This window comes from Mytilus californianus, unplaced genomic scaffold, assembly GCF_021869535.1.
Source record: "Mytilus californianus isolate M0D057914Y unplaced genomic scaffold, xbMytCali1.0.p SCAF_3, whole genome shotgun sequence".
NCBI lineage: Eukaryota > Metazoa > Mollusca > Bivalvia > Mytilida > Mytilidae > Mytilus > Mytilus californianus.
Genome location: NW_026262679.1, coordinates 20,875,864 through 20,890,837, shown reverse-complemented (window position 1 = coordinate 20,890,837; position 14,974 = coordinate 20,875,864). Strand labels below are relative to the sequence as shown.

At 31.8% G+C, this 14,974-nt stretch overlaps 1 protein-coding gene across 1 annotated transcript in view; it reads right to left on the bottom strand.

Moving 5' to 3' along the window:
* LOC127733413 (uncharacterized) overlaps positions 1–3,338 on the bottom strand; it is a 32,421-nt gene extending 29,083 nt beyond the window's left edge. Inside the window, exons 1-2 of the mRNA XM_052242778.1 lie at positions 3,263–3,338; positions 256–381 (exon numbers count right to left, since the gene is read on the bottom strand). Of these exons, the coding sequence (XP_052098738.1) occupies positions 256–381; positions 3,263–3,338 (202 nt within the window). The remainder of the gene's footprint in view (positions 1–255; positions 382–3,262) is intronic.
* Between the last annotated feature and the right edge of the window lie 11,636 nt (positions 3,339–14,974).

Below are 14,974 nucleotides of genomic sequence, written 5' to 3'. Positions count from 1 at the left end.
AAACCCTGTAAACATGAAATGTGCACACATTGAATGATGTAAATACAGTCAAAATGAAATAATGCTGAAGGACACCAATCACCTGACATAAATAAATATTTTCTAAACTGTACAGTCGAACATGGAAAAGAAAGTCGTTCAAAATCATACATAACACTAGAATCATGTTATTTTGACCTGGAACTGTTCTCAGACTTTTAAATAAAATGTATGTTATAAATGTGAGAATTAAACAAATAAGTGATATAACATTACAAATGGCCCTGATAATAAACATAGGAAGTTTTATATTCTCATTTGGCACTTCGGAAATGAGCTGAAGATACCTATCAGAACACACTCGAATAGAACTATTCTTTACTGTAAGATAGTCATTACGACCTAAGAGATTGTCACTGTTATGAAGCTTAATCTCCCAATTTCTTTGCTTTGCATATTCGGATGTGGTCAATTGAACCTGAGTACATAGTAGTAGCTTGTTTACACGGTAATACATAACAAGTTTGCCCGGAGCATGTATTGGATTCACGCTTTGATATGTGCACAAGTCTGCAACCGCTATATTGTCTACCAATGAAGGTACATCAAAGGCCTCCGCATCACTTTCATATTTTACCCTCAGAATAAGATCACTTTGATTAAGGGTTACTGTTGAATTCATCAGGTGTAGCAATTTTGAATCAATGTAATGTCTTGATACCACACCAAAAGTACATAAATCGAAGTATAGGTACCCCGAAAATGAAGTTTTAATATTAATGTTATTGCACGAGATGTTCGCAATCATATACTTCATATTACAATGTATTGATGTATTTATTAACCTTGTATTCAAATCATCAAATGCTTCATTGGCAAGTTTTCTTATCAAATTGATACCCACTGCCTCACGGGCGTTTTCAGAAATTATAGCGTCAAAGTGAACTGCAAAAATATAGCATAAATCTTCTGTCATTTGAAGAATCGGGATACATGTGTTGTTTGAGAAGACCTTTCCAGGAATACACCTCAAATCTCTACAAATATTCTGAAAAAAAAAGAAGAAAATTATGGTTTATGTTGATATAAATATACATTTGAAAATTGAAATTTTCTTTGGATTTAAAACCAATGGACATTGGTTTTATTCAATATACATCAGAGTTGATAAAATTCTTTTGTATGTTTTCAAATAAAAAGGGAAATTAAAATGATTATGATAAAATCGAATGAGTTGTATGGTTATTGGACAAATACAAACTTAAATATTTGAAGCCAAAGTAATTGTTCACTATGTACGTTTTTTTTTTGTTTTTTTCTATGGTATTCACTTTTGCTGTTTAATAGATACGGTATTATGAGAGTTTTAATTTTAAAGTTTCATTTTCAGAAAAGGCAGTTGTTTATATTTGTACATTTCGTTTTGTTCATTTGTCTTATATTGAACAAACGATCTTTCATTAATTTGCATAACGCATACTGTAAATTAGAAATTATTGCGTGCATTTATTATAATTACGATTTTTGAAGAATGAACAAAAATGCGAGTTTAATGTTTGCGATTTCGAAAAATCTGCATACAGATCTATGTTTCAGACATCATAATGCGAGTTCTTATTATTGCAATACTCACCCTTTTACATTATTCGCATTAATTAAAATCTTGCAATAATTTCTTAATTCTGTTTTTTTGAAATATTCTTTATCTGGTTTGCTCTAGACAACGTTTTTGAAATCTTAATATAGATAACACAGACTAATTATTAAGGTCAGCACAGAACAGTAGTAAAAACTATCTCGGGATAAACAACTATTTAGGGCGATCCAACTTAAGTTTTGCTACAAAATAAAACAATTCATAAACTCAAAATATACAATTAAATATTTGATTTTTCTAACACTGGTCTTTACCTTTTCAATCACTACATATTTTATTGTCTAAAATAAAGTCAGATTGTTAATTAATTATGTTGTAAAAATCATTTTACATTGGAAATGCCATTTATCTATATTAATGTTTTCTCTAATAACGGTTAACTTAAAGTTTTACCCGTTAAAAATTGTATTTTACTCACCAATGAAGAATCAAAGATTTGATGACTTGAACAACTCTGAGATAATGAGCTACCTTTAGTTTGGTCATATGATGACAACAATAACATTGAACGATATCCAGTGCTTCCACCTGAACCTATCTGATCACCGAAGAAACACAATTGACAATATATCAATTGGATGTTCCAGTTATATTGTGTAACACGATAGCATATTTCGTCTTTAATGTTAAACAGCAAAAGAAAGTATAGGTTTCTACATAAAAGAGGTTCCATAAACACGGATTCCAAGTTGCATATGTAACAAAAAATATTATAATAACCTTTATATGCAACTAAATTACTTTCTTCTAATGACAGGCATGCGGATTTCAAAATAAGGAACGTATTAGTTGTGTACATAGGTTCACTGCATTCACGTATCAGTTGTGGCTTACTGACACATTGTACTTTGTACTTTGAAACAGGTTCAAAGTTATTGCACCCGCGTAATACAGATTCCTCAGTTATATCATTAGCGCTGTAAAACAGACTAAATATTTCCTGCTTTGGACAGATTATCATAAATTGCCACTGCCTTGTGAAAGGAATATCATCATTTGTGTTCTGTGAATCTGTAACATTCATCTGTAGAGTGTCGACAACAATAGCTGTTGTATTATCATACATCGCCAGTTGTGACTGTTCGTTACAGTAGCGAGGAAGAACATAATAAACATGTCCAATACCCGAATGTTTATATAATATATCGATGGCATTGTTTAAAGTCTGGTTAACATTACACTGATAACAAAATTTATTTGTGTATGGATACATGCTTGCACTAGGCAACGAATTGTTACATAGTTGAAAGAGACTGGTTTTTTGATTGTTTGATGAACATGACGTTATGACCTCTTTGTGACCAATGGGAGGATTACAAATATAACAGAATACGTTTTTAAACATTCCAATCGGCTGATCTACTGATTGACATGCTTGAAGTACAGAATTATCTTCATTTAACCAAGTACCAGTTTTATTACATTCAGATATCACACCTTTTGGATCATCTTCACAGGATTCGATGAAAGATTTGTGGTTATACAAAGGGCTTGTTATTATTGTGCAGTTGTTTTGAATAGCCAGTGTAGCTATTTCATTAACTGAGCTAAGAATGTTAAAGTTAATTTTCATTTCACATTGAAAATCAAGATACCATGATTCCAAATTTTGCGCATCATTGTTACACTGGGCACAGTAAATATTGTCATATGTCAAGTGGGTGTTAAGTGATGTCATAGGGATTGTCACAATTCTCGCCATGACGTCTCTTTTCTTTGTACACTTCATGTGCAATTCAGCAGGAGAATAACGAGGACATTCTTTCACGGTTTTATATTGATTATATGTTGTTGCCTTGACACGTTGCATTGCTGGGCGATAAATTATTCCATCAAAGCAAATTCTTTTTGGTTGATGAAGCATAACTTCTGGACAACAGTTTGCCTTCTTTATACAATTGTTATTACAAGAGCATAGTCCACAAATCATTGAAGAAAATTCATTGTCGTTGAGAGTATCATTCGATAAAAAAGAATGAGTCCCACATATATTATGATATTGTTCGAGCACATTCTCTATCTGTGAATCTATCAGTATTTTTCCAAAGGTATTCTGAACAACCAGCAAGATAATGCTGAAATATTTCCACATTTTGTGTTTGTCAACTCTGTGTCTAAATAATACAATATAGTAGTTATATTATGTAGGAAACACTATTTTATGGAAGTGCCTAGTAACTTCATTTAAAAAGATTTAAAGGTAAGCAACTATAGATGGATGATTAAAAGAGATAACCACTGGGATGTCGTTTTCGACAGATAAGTGTTAAATATGAAATTGAAAATTTAATCTGTGAGCACTCAGTCATCTCCTACATTAGAAAAGTGTAATAACAGAAAACCAAACCTTGATATCTAATATAGTAATTTGAAATTAAAACTTTTGATGCTTTATAAATAACGAAGTAATGAAAATTACAATTCTAGAAAATAAACTGGTTTACCGTCACTGATTTAACATCAATACTTAAATGGTCAAATAAATTGCTACAAATACACATTAAAACCATAGGATATATAAACTTACCTTTGATATTAAGATAAAATTCAGAATGGAAATTGGGAATGTGTCAAAGAGACAACAACCCGACCAAAGAGCAGAAAACAGCTGACGGCCACCAATGGGTCTTCAACACAGCGAGAAAATCCCGCATCCGCAGGCGGGCTTCAGCTGGCCCCTAAACAAAAATGTGTACTAGTTCAATGAAAATGGACATCACCCTAAACTTCAAAACATATAAATGAACTAAAATTAAAAAACATACAAGACTAACAAAGGCCAGAGGCTCCTGACTTAGGACAGGGGCAAAAATGCGGCGGGGTAAGATATGTTTTGTGAGATCTCAACCCTCTCACTATACATCTAGCCAATGTAAAATAAACAAACACACAGAAATACGCACAGTAAAACTTAGTTTGAAAGAAGTCCGAGTCCGATGTCAGAATAGGTACCAAAAGAAAATAAGCAAAATGACAATGATACATAAATTAACAAAGAACTACCAGCAGTTACTGACATGCCAGCTCCTGACCTCAATTAAACTGAATGAAAGATTATATCTTCATCATATGAAAATCAAGCACAATCCCTCCCGTTAGGGGTTTAGTATCATACCATCATAAAAGATATGAGAAGAACATGACCCTTATCATGCCAACAACTGGTTTTAGAATAAGTGTGTGTATTTCCAATGCAAAGACCCTATGAGTGAATCAATATTAATACCAAAATATGCCATCTTTAATAACCTGACAACAGTATCGTAACTATAGCCCTTCTGAATAAGTCAGTTTAAAGGTTTGGTTAGCTTTTGAGGTGAGTACCGACATTTTAGTGCTTTGTATAGCATATTACCATAAAAGATTGGATGTGAAATACCTGAACGTATAAGATGTCTGTATGTTGATTTATATTTACGAATGATGTCCTTGTACCGATGATAAAATTTGTAAATGTTTTGACTAGTTTGTGATATCGAAATCCCTGGTGTAATAATTTTTCAGTAATACAGAGATTTCTTTCGTTAAAATCAAATACCATGTTACATACACGAGCAAATAGAACAAGCTGAGATATATAAACACCATAAGATGGTGACAAGGGAACGTCACCATTTAAAAATGGATAATTAACAATAGGAAATGAAAAATCATCTCTTTTATCATAAATTTTGGTATTAAGCTTCCCGTTAAAGAGATATAGATATCAAGATCCAGGAAAGGGCAGTGTTCATTGTTAGTATTAATTTTTTTTAAGTCAGTTCAGCAGGATAAATCTCTTAAGTGTACATACTAAGGTCGTCATTATTGAGAGCCAATATATCATCCAAATATCTAAAAGTGTTATTACATTTTTGTACCAGATGTTGTTTCGATGGGTCTTTGCTGATTTTAGTCAATAATTGTAACTCATAAAAATACAGAAACAGGTCAGCAATAAGTGGTGCACAGTTAGTCCCCATTGGAATTCCGATAACTTGACGATATACGGAATCTCCGTTAATGGTTTATCTGATGCTATCTATTATTTATATTGTGATAGTTGCTTCGGTACAAATTTATATTAATATATAAATCTATCAGATAAGGATGTAAGCAACTTTATATCACAGTACAGCCTTCGTCAATGAGCGAAACCCATACCGTATAATCACCTATCAAAGGCCCCCGACATGACAAAATGGAAACAAATCAAACGAGAAAAACCAATAACTTATGACGAACCAACGAAAAGCACTGAATTACATGATCCTGACTTGGGACAGGCAAATTAAGAATGTGACAGTGTAAGACATGTTTGTGAACGGTCGCCCTTCCTTTATCTGGGACAGTGATTATACAGTGTAATATAAATACAAACTGTAAAAATAAGTTGGAAAATGCTTGACTCACCATAAGTACGAAGCAAAATGAACTAACTTAAAACTATTACCGTGAAATATGTTATGTATGACTGATAACATACACATCGACGACATCTCTGCTACCAATGGCTTATAATTAAGATGTCTTTTTTATGCCTATATATAATGGACAATCTATAGCATAAGTTGGTAGCCGCGAAGTTCAGATAAAGGAGTTTTAGAGTCAAAATTAGGAGTAGACATTTGTCGGTTTAGGTTAGAATTACGGTTATCTCTGTGTTGTACCTTTTCTTTAGTTTGTTTGATATTTGTGCAATAAGAACTGATTTTCCCGTTTATCTTTTGGTTTATTAATGGCTATTTTACGTAATTCAAAAGAAAATTTCTATTTTTTTCATAAATATAGGGTGATTTCATTTCTGTAATTAAATTTATGTTTACATTTTGGCAAATCACTATAACAACGTATTATATAAACTTTAAAATTAGTTTGAATACGTCTTATTTTGTTAAGTACCGACATTATTCAGATTCATTATAATTTAATCGAAATTTCAATACCGTGTACTGAGAGTGACTGCAATTTTGTTTTAAAATATAAGTTCATGATTTTGATCTACTACCTGTAGACTTCTTATTATAGGTTGTTTCTTGTGAATCATTCATGATAATTAGGTGGTTATTTGAACTCACTGATAATAGGGCATAATTAATGAAAGAACTGTATTTTGAAAAGACGGCTGAAGAATAGTTTAAATGATAGACACAATAGATCGTTTTAACGAACCAACGCTTATCCATTGAATCTTAGCTACATTATATAATGACAAAAGACACAAGGTAACGATCTAAGCAGTTACTGAAAACTAGTTAAAATCCTAATATAACTAATAAATAAATCATGTTACCTCTGACAATACAAATACAATACAAATAATTTTATTCACTAACCACAGTGCCCGTACTAGGGCAGAATAATTACAGTTTAATTATGACTACAAGACAAAACATACAATACTTAACATGATTTGAATGATTGAGTGACATCATGAGTCAACCTGTATACATCCAACAGATTAAGGGCATACGATACAGTTTTGATCCCATAATGAAAATTTGATGAAAATTTGCAAATATGCTATTTTTTACCTGATAAAATCAAATATCTAATAAAAAATATACCTTCATGTGCTACTTTTTGAGGAAAATGAGTTCGAAATTTCAGATATTTGTTCAAAATTCGGATTTGTGGTCATATTTTTCCTTCCGACAGAAATGCATAATTTTTTTGTTATAAAAGATAAACACAAGCTGTTTTTTGTTAAATTATTTGTAATTTCTGTTTTATATAAGTATCCTATAAATTTATGAAATCTTTTGTTTAGAAATAACTCAAATTTATCAAATGATCATGAATGTAGAAAAAAACGTCATTTTTTGCTGTATATTTATCAAATTTAAAACAAATGCATTATTGACTTTTTCATGAAAATTGGTACAAATAATCTTCATACGTAATCAAACCGAATGTCATTTAAAAAAGAGGGGTCCATGAACTCGTTTTCAAGTTAAATCAGTTTGAATGATAAAAATCAGTCGAAAAATACATCTTTTCCCGATATACATGTCACAGTTTGACGTCGCCAAAATAACATTTTACGTTAGCAACGTCATTACCTCCCCTGTAACTGTATCGTATGCCCTTAAGTGTGAACACGTCATTAACTGTGTGAGACAAGCATGGCATTGTGCAATGTCAATATATAAGTGTACAGTATCGACAGGATGTAGGACCATAAGTTTTCATGTCTGTATAACAAAAGATATTTATTTATTTTTTTAATTAATAATGTTTCCAGGTAAATCTAAAATGTGCAAAAATAACACACAGAAAAAAACACATTTATATTTATTAAAAAAAAACGTCCGTTTAATTGTAAATCAGGATATTTCATTTTATATACTTAACGACAATTTAAGTTTAAATTTACAAATTTAAGTATACTAATAAGCAACAGAATTTGATTTACAGTAAAAAAAGTAAAAAAAAAAAAAGAAAGTCTAAAAAAATGGAATAAAACGAACTAGCAATCAAGTTTTAATCCATGAAAGAATTTAGTAAACGTTGCTTAGTACAGTAAATTCAAAAATTATTGCGACGTTTATATTGATGCGTATAATGCGACTTGGTAAGTATCACTGAAATAGGAACTTACATTATGGTGTCTGATATATATATATGTTGTGTACAAGTTATCATTTTGTACAAATTATAATTTTTCAAAACAATTTTACAAATTATAATTTGTATTTTGACTTTGTACAAATTGTAATTTGTACAAAAAAAAGTGCTTGTACATATTACAATTTGTACAAAATTTGACTCAAATTCACTTATAATTTGTACAATAATGTATAGTATGTATTTTTTTTTATAAAAAAGCATTGATATACACAATGGAATTTTTTTTCAATGACCACACAATAAACTTTATTTACAATATACAAAAATAGTTTTGTATCATTTGTTTGAGCATGTGAGTGAATTATGGCATCGGGAATTGCACAACAGCTTTTGCTTTTTGCATTTACATTTAGAAGTGGTGCATCCCCCTTTGCATTTACACGAAAGAAACCCCTAGCCACCAGTTTTTTAAAGCTTCTTAACTGCTTCACGTAGCGAAAGTTGAAGCTCAGAAACCGTTGCGGCGAATAAAGATGAGTCTTTAACAGCTTCAATTTGATTTCTCGACAAATATCCTGTTAAACTTCCTACAGCTGTTTCAATGCGGTACCCAAGTTTTCCAGATTCAATAATTACACTTACGATATTTCGAGGATCAGTTGGGGCATGATCATACTGAGGAATTGGTATAATGACATTATCCCCCACTGCAAGTTCTGATTATTTCTGTTTCGTTTTCTTGGTTAGATATTCGGCTTGGATCTGTTGGCCAGACACGCACGCTTCCTGGCACGTTTGATTGGTGTTTTGACGTCAGCGTCATCCTGATTGTCACTGGGGCCAATTTCTATTGTACCATCACATTGTCACTGGGGCCAATTTCTATTATACTATTAGAATTGTCACTGGGGCCAATTTTTGTTATTTCATCAGAATTGTCACTGGGGCCAATTTATATTGTACTATCAGAATTAACTTGCATACATGTATCAATTACAATTCCTGTCTCCATCTGGGTACTTTTGTATTTTGTAAATAGGGTTTATTGTGTGGTCATTGAATAAAAATTCTATAGTGTGTATCAATGCTTGTTTATAACAAAATCCATACTATAAAATAACAATTTGTACAAAGTCAAAATACAAATTATATTTTGTACAATTTTTTTTGTACAAATTATAATTTGTACAAAATGATAACTTGTACACAACATATATATATATATATTGTTTTCAATTTAGATTTGTAAACATCTCCTTAAATCGCAATAATTAACCTCAAATTAGTGTTAGTCATATCATAAACGCTATAAGAAATGCTTGCAATAATTTCTGAATATGCATGTACAGTAATATGTAGTACTTAACAAAATCCTTGACTTAATTATAATTTACCAATTATACAAATATTACGGTCATTGAATTATAAACGTCACTATCGATTGAAAGACACGGGCATAACGAACTCGTTTGAAAACATACACGTCGTAAGAATTCTCCTAAAGAAAATCACTGTTTAAAAGGAAAAAATAATAATAGGGAACAAAATATAGTCTAAAAAAATCACAGTTTTAACTGACCATACAAAACCCTATGGAAAGTCAGTGTCGTTAAACTTCGTCGCAGTAGTAGTATACTGTTTCCCAGTTAGTCAGCTTTGAAAGACTAAATTTGGGTATGCAAAAGAACGAAACTCTAAAAAAATCAACTTTATAAGTTTTATACCTTATTATAGTTTGAAAAATTAGTTCAACAAATTTAAGAGTTTTTTCCTTTTAAAAAAGAATTCAATCGTGTTATATAAAACAAACCTGAAAGTTAATCTATCCACTTGTTTTGTCCACTATTGACTGATAAGTTTTAATTCTGAAAGAGCTGAAATAATGGCTAACGACGCCCTTTGGTACGTTATTTAAGTATGAAATGCAGAAAATGTTTAGCAATACAATCGTTATTACACAGATGAGAGGATATAAAGGAACCCGTCGGCACGAAATACTTTGAAATATTTATAAATTCGTGGTAATCATTACGAACCTATAAAATATTTATATATGATAATACAATACATTAATTTTAGCTGATCATTCGATAAAGGATTTGACCAATAGCTACATTTCGTTGCATGCAGGGCAAAATGTTTCCAAGTTAATTTAAAATATGAACAATAACTTACAGAAAAAAACATTTATTTTTATAAAACAAAATAAGTCTGTTTAAAAACAAATCGAGCAACGCTTTTTAAATTGAGAAAAATATATGGCATAAAGTTACCATTAATTTCGGAAAACAAACCTAAATTATATAGCGATTCATGAAAAGTTGTAGATCAGGATACATTCTAATATGACGTCCTTCTTTCGTTTTGGAAGCAAAGCCATGTTCTAAATACAATAAAACATGGGCTGCATGTGATTGACTTCACAATTGAAATTGCAATGTCAGTTGTATTTTGAACAACACCGGAGGTCGAAATGGACAGTTTTGTTGGTGTTGCTCGCTAGGAAATTAAATAAAATCATTCTAAAAGTAAGTTTACGTATATGTGTTTATTTTTTTTATCGTTCAACTGTTGATTTTCGATAACGTTTTTGGTTTATCAAATCAAAATGGCTGCCTTTCGAATGTGAATTATAGGTCCGCTTTGAAGTACAAAAGTCTAATAAATATTCCTATCAGAATCGAAATAATTCTATCATGTCATGTTTTATGCTAATTTTAACATGGGTAGGCATTATATTTGCCAATATTTTACACCTCGCTAACGCTCGGTATAAAGATATTGACAAATAAAATGCCTACCCATGTTAAAATGAGCATCAAGCATGGCACGAAAGAATTATTTCTTAATTTTATATACTTTAAAACGACAAATTAAGTTAAATTTACAAATTTAAGTATTTATACAAGTAATCGTCATAACCTTATTTACAGTTATAAGGTAGAATTTTGGGAATCGGAATAAAAAGATATCGCGAATCAAAGGAAGGCAGCGCAAAAATGCAATAAGAAGGAAAACAAAAAGCCAGAGAAATGAATATTAAAGTGAATAACAAAAATGTGTTGTTCTTTGAAATTTATTGTAATATATAGCTGATCTTGTAGTCTTCCCTTTCATAGACAAACTATCAACGTTGGTATTTTATTCTATCATTTATTATTTATGAAGAAAGTGTACAACAACTATTTATTCACTTGTTGAAATTCCAGTATAGCTTATGGAACCTGATTTAATTAAATATAAACGAACTACTTAGGTGATACAACGTTAGGTGAAAGGGCGTGTCGCTCTTCCCGTTCATAGAACGTTAGGTGGAAGGGCGTGTCGCTCTTCCCGTTCATAGAACGTTATGTGGAAGGGCGTGTCGCTCTTCCCGTTCAGATTTCGTCTGGCTCTGACATGTCTGAATCAGCCAATCTTTGCTCTCCGTGGTATAACTTATCCTTGCCTAGCTGTGAAGTAGACAGCAAATACATATTTTAAAGACTTTGGTTCCAACCGGCCGTAGGTCAAACTCACGACCCACTGCAATCAAGGCGAGCGCGCTACTATTAGAATCAATTCAAATATATAAGACGTTGAGTTACACGCATTTTAAGTGTTGGGAGCTTAAAATCTGGTCACTGAACCATCAATAAATTGCTACCTTCCCCTTCGTTGTCAAAAAGCAAATGCTGATGTGTGCAATGTTCACATGCAGCTGTGATCAATGGTGACACTCATCATGTCAAGGAGTTGGAAATAAGACCTATGCTATCTAGATAGTAAACACATTTGGTATTGTATTTGATGTACACTACCCATTTACTCAAACAGACTGTTTCAATCACTAGACAAGTTGTCAGATACGTACACAACCGAGCAAATTGGGACAAATTGTAAATAGAAATGAAAAAAAATGTGTTGATAACTGCACAAATGTAAATGCTTGTCAGTGGATCAAGAGCTAAAACAAATCAAACTAATGGGAAACAACTGTCATATTCCTGACTTGGTACATAGATTTCCTTATGTAGAAATGGTGAATTAAACCTAGATAATCTAAGTACATACGCAAAAATGAAAGACAAGAATACAAAATTGACCATAGCACAATAACACAATGGCGGGATGTATAATTAAGTACCGATCTACGACAAAGGTATATTACCAAAAATGGACTAAACAGTAAAGGTTGAAAATGTTCAAGGACAAATAAAAAGAACACGTTATTAAGATGAAAAACAACGTCAGTGCCTAGAATCTATACTTCAAATCCATCTTGTATTATTTGTGAAGTTGATACGAAATATTTATCAACAAGGTGCATGGTATCTTCCAATGAACTTTTTTAGAAAAAGAACTAGATGTTCTTTGACATATACTTGGCTCGCCAACTTTCTGCTCAGATACTGGCGACGTTTTATAAAGTCTGAGTAGCAACTGCAAGCTCTTGAATACCGAATGAGTTGGGAAATGTATATCCCATATGCAGGTGAAATTGGTATATTAAAATTGCTGCTAAGGTGATTTATAATTTCAAATCAAAATCGTCTCGTTTGTCATAGGTTCTGGTACTGAGATGACCGCTTATGTCACTTTTTTTGAAATTCGAGGTAAAAGTCAAAAAGTGAGACAGAGGAAGCCGTGTCTGTTGTTTCCTTAATTGTTAGTTCGTTCTTGGGGATTTATTAATGGAACCCAATCAGAAAAGTTTGGATTGTTAATCATCAGTGGAAAGAACATCATCAGTATATCTGAATGTGAAATTAAATGATAAGGCTTTCATTTTTATTCATCTTGTTTTTGACAAGTGTCTGAAGAAACTCCCACTCATGTGAAAATAAGTAAGTAAGTAAGTAAGTAAGTAAATTTTATTTAGAGTCGGCATATATATACATAATAACAGACAAAACGTGAGCTCTGGTGAGCTCTTTAACCGACTATCACATAAAAAATCATGCAGCATCATGCAAATACTAATAAATAAAGATGAAAAAGCATGCAAATTTAATGAAAGCAAATTAATTTTGATTTATGAGCCTCCAGAGTCAAAGCTCATGTGGCAAGCGCCTCTATGTGCACTGAACGGGGGAATCAGCAAATCACTTGAATATTATAAAATAATAACAAACTAAAAAGCATAAAAACAATAAATAAATAAATTATTAAGCACTAGCATTTAATACCAGATATATTTAATAAATGCATAAAAAGCAGAGCAAAAGGCCATTATAAAAAGAAAGAAAAACATTTCAGCTTTGAGACAGCACTGGATGGAAACGGCATGAACTGCAGTTGCATTTTTGACCCCCACACCAGGAATTTATATAATTCCTAAACTGGTCAAAAGAGGTCATGATTCTAGCCTCATTGGGAAGGGAGTTCCATACTTGTGCTGCCTCAAATCTAAAGGATCTTTTACCATAACTTGAGGTTCTAGGTCTAGGTACCTCAGCATTGTTCACATACCTGAAATTATATGAATTGTTTTTTATTACAACTAGATCTTGAATAAATAAAGGACATTTTTTATTAATTATTTTAAAGGTCTCCAAGGCAATTGAGCGCATTCTACGAGTTTTTAGTGATGGAAGTTTTGAAATCTGCAGGAGTGTTTCGTACGAGCTCTGATGGTCTTCATAAATAAAGCGAAGCGCTCGTTCTTGTATTTTTTCTATTTTTCTGGTATTTTGTTCCCCACAGAAATGCCAAGTCAAAGGGCAGTAACTAAATTTTGACATAATAAAAGAGTAATAAATTGTAAGTTTACTCAGTTTGTTTACTTAGGTGTTTCCCAATTCTTTTAAACATTTAATTGCCTTGCAGCCTTTTTACAAATATTTGAAATATGTAAATTGAAGTTTAATTTAAAATCAATTGTAACCCCAAGTAGTTTAACCTCATCCTCACATGATATAGAAATACCATTCAAATCAAACACAATCTTTTTATCATGTGTTTTTTTTTGCCAAGAGAGATAGCTTGAAATTTCTCTGGGTTGGCCTGCATTTTATTTGAAGAAAACCACTGTATTAAATAATTGCTGTCTTCCTCAAGAACAGAAGTTACATCTTGTAAGGAATTTCCAGACTTTGACAAAGTATTATCATCAGCATAATCATATAAAGAACATTTTTTTACAAAAAAGAACAAATCATTTATAAAAATATTAAATAGGATGGGTCCCAGGATGGAACCTTGTGGTACCCCTTTAAATATGTCAAGCATACCACTTAAATTTTGGTTTACTTTCACACACTGTTTTCTTTTTGTTAAATAACTATATAACATATCAAGTGAGGATTTGGAGAGACCATAAGCTTTTAGTTTCAGTAGCAGTAAGTCATGGGGGAGACAGTCAAATGCTTTTGACAAGTCCATAAGGATAGCTGCAAGGTATTTATTTTGGTCTAAGGCTAATTTCCAATCTTCAATCACTCTTAATAAAGTTGACTGACATCCAAAACCTGATCTAAAAGCTGCCAAAAATGGTCGGCAAGGAGAGGCGCACAGTTCGTTCCAATAGGAATGCCCGGTGACTATTTGTTGAAAAATTCTACCTCAGTCCATATTCAACAAATATGTTGTCAATAAGAAACTCCAGGAAAGAGGAAACAACGCATTATCCTTAATACCATCAGAAACTGAATAGGGAGTGGCGCAATTAATACCTTTTCAAAACTGTAATTGGCGCAAATTATTTTTCAGCTGGTCGTAATATGTAGAGAAGAAATTGATTATAAAATTGATAGGCCTTATATATAAATACATGTATGTTGAGTTGGGTTTTTTTTTTTTTTTTTCTCC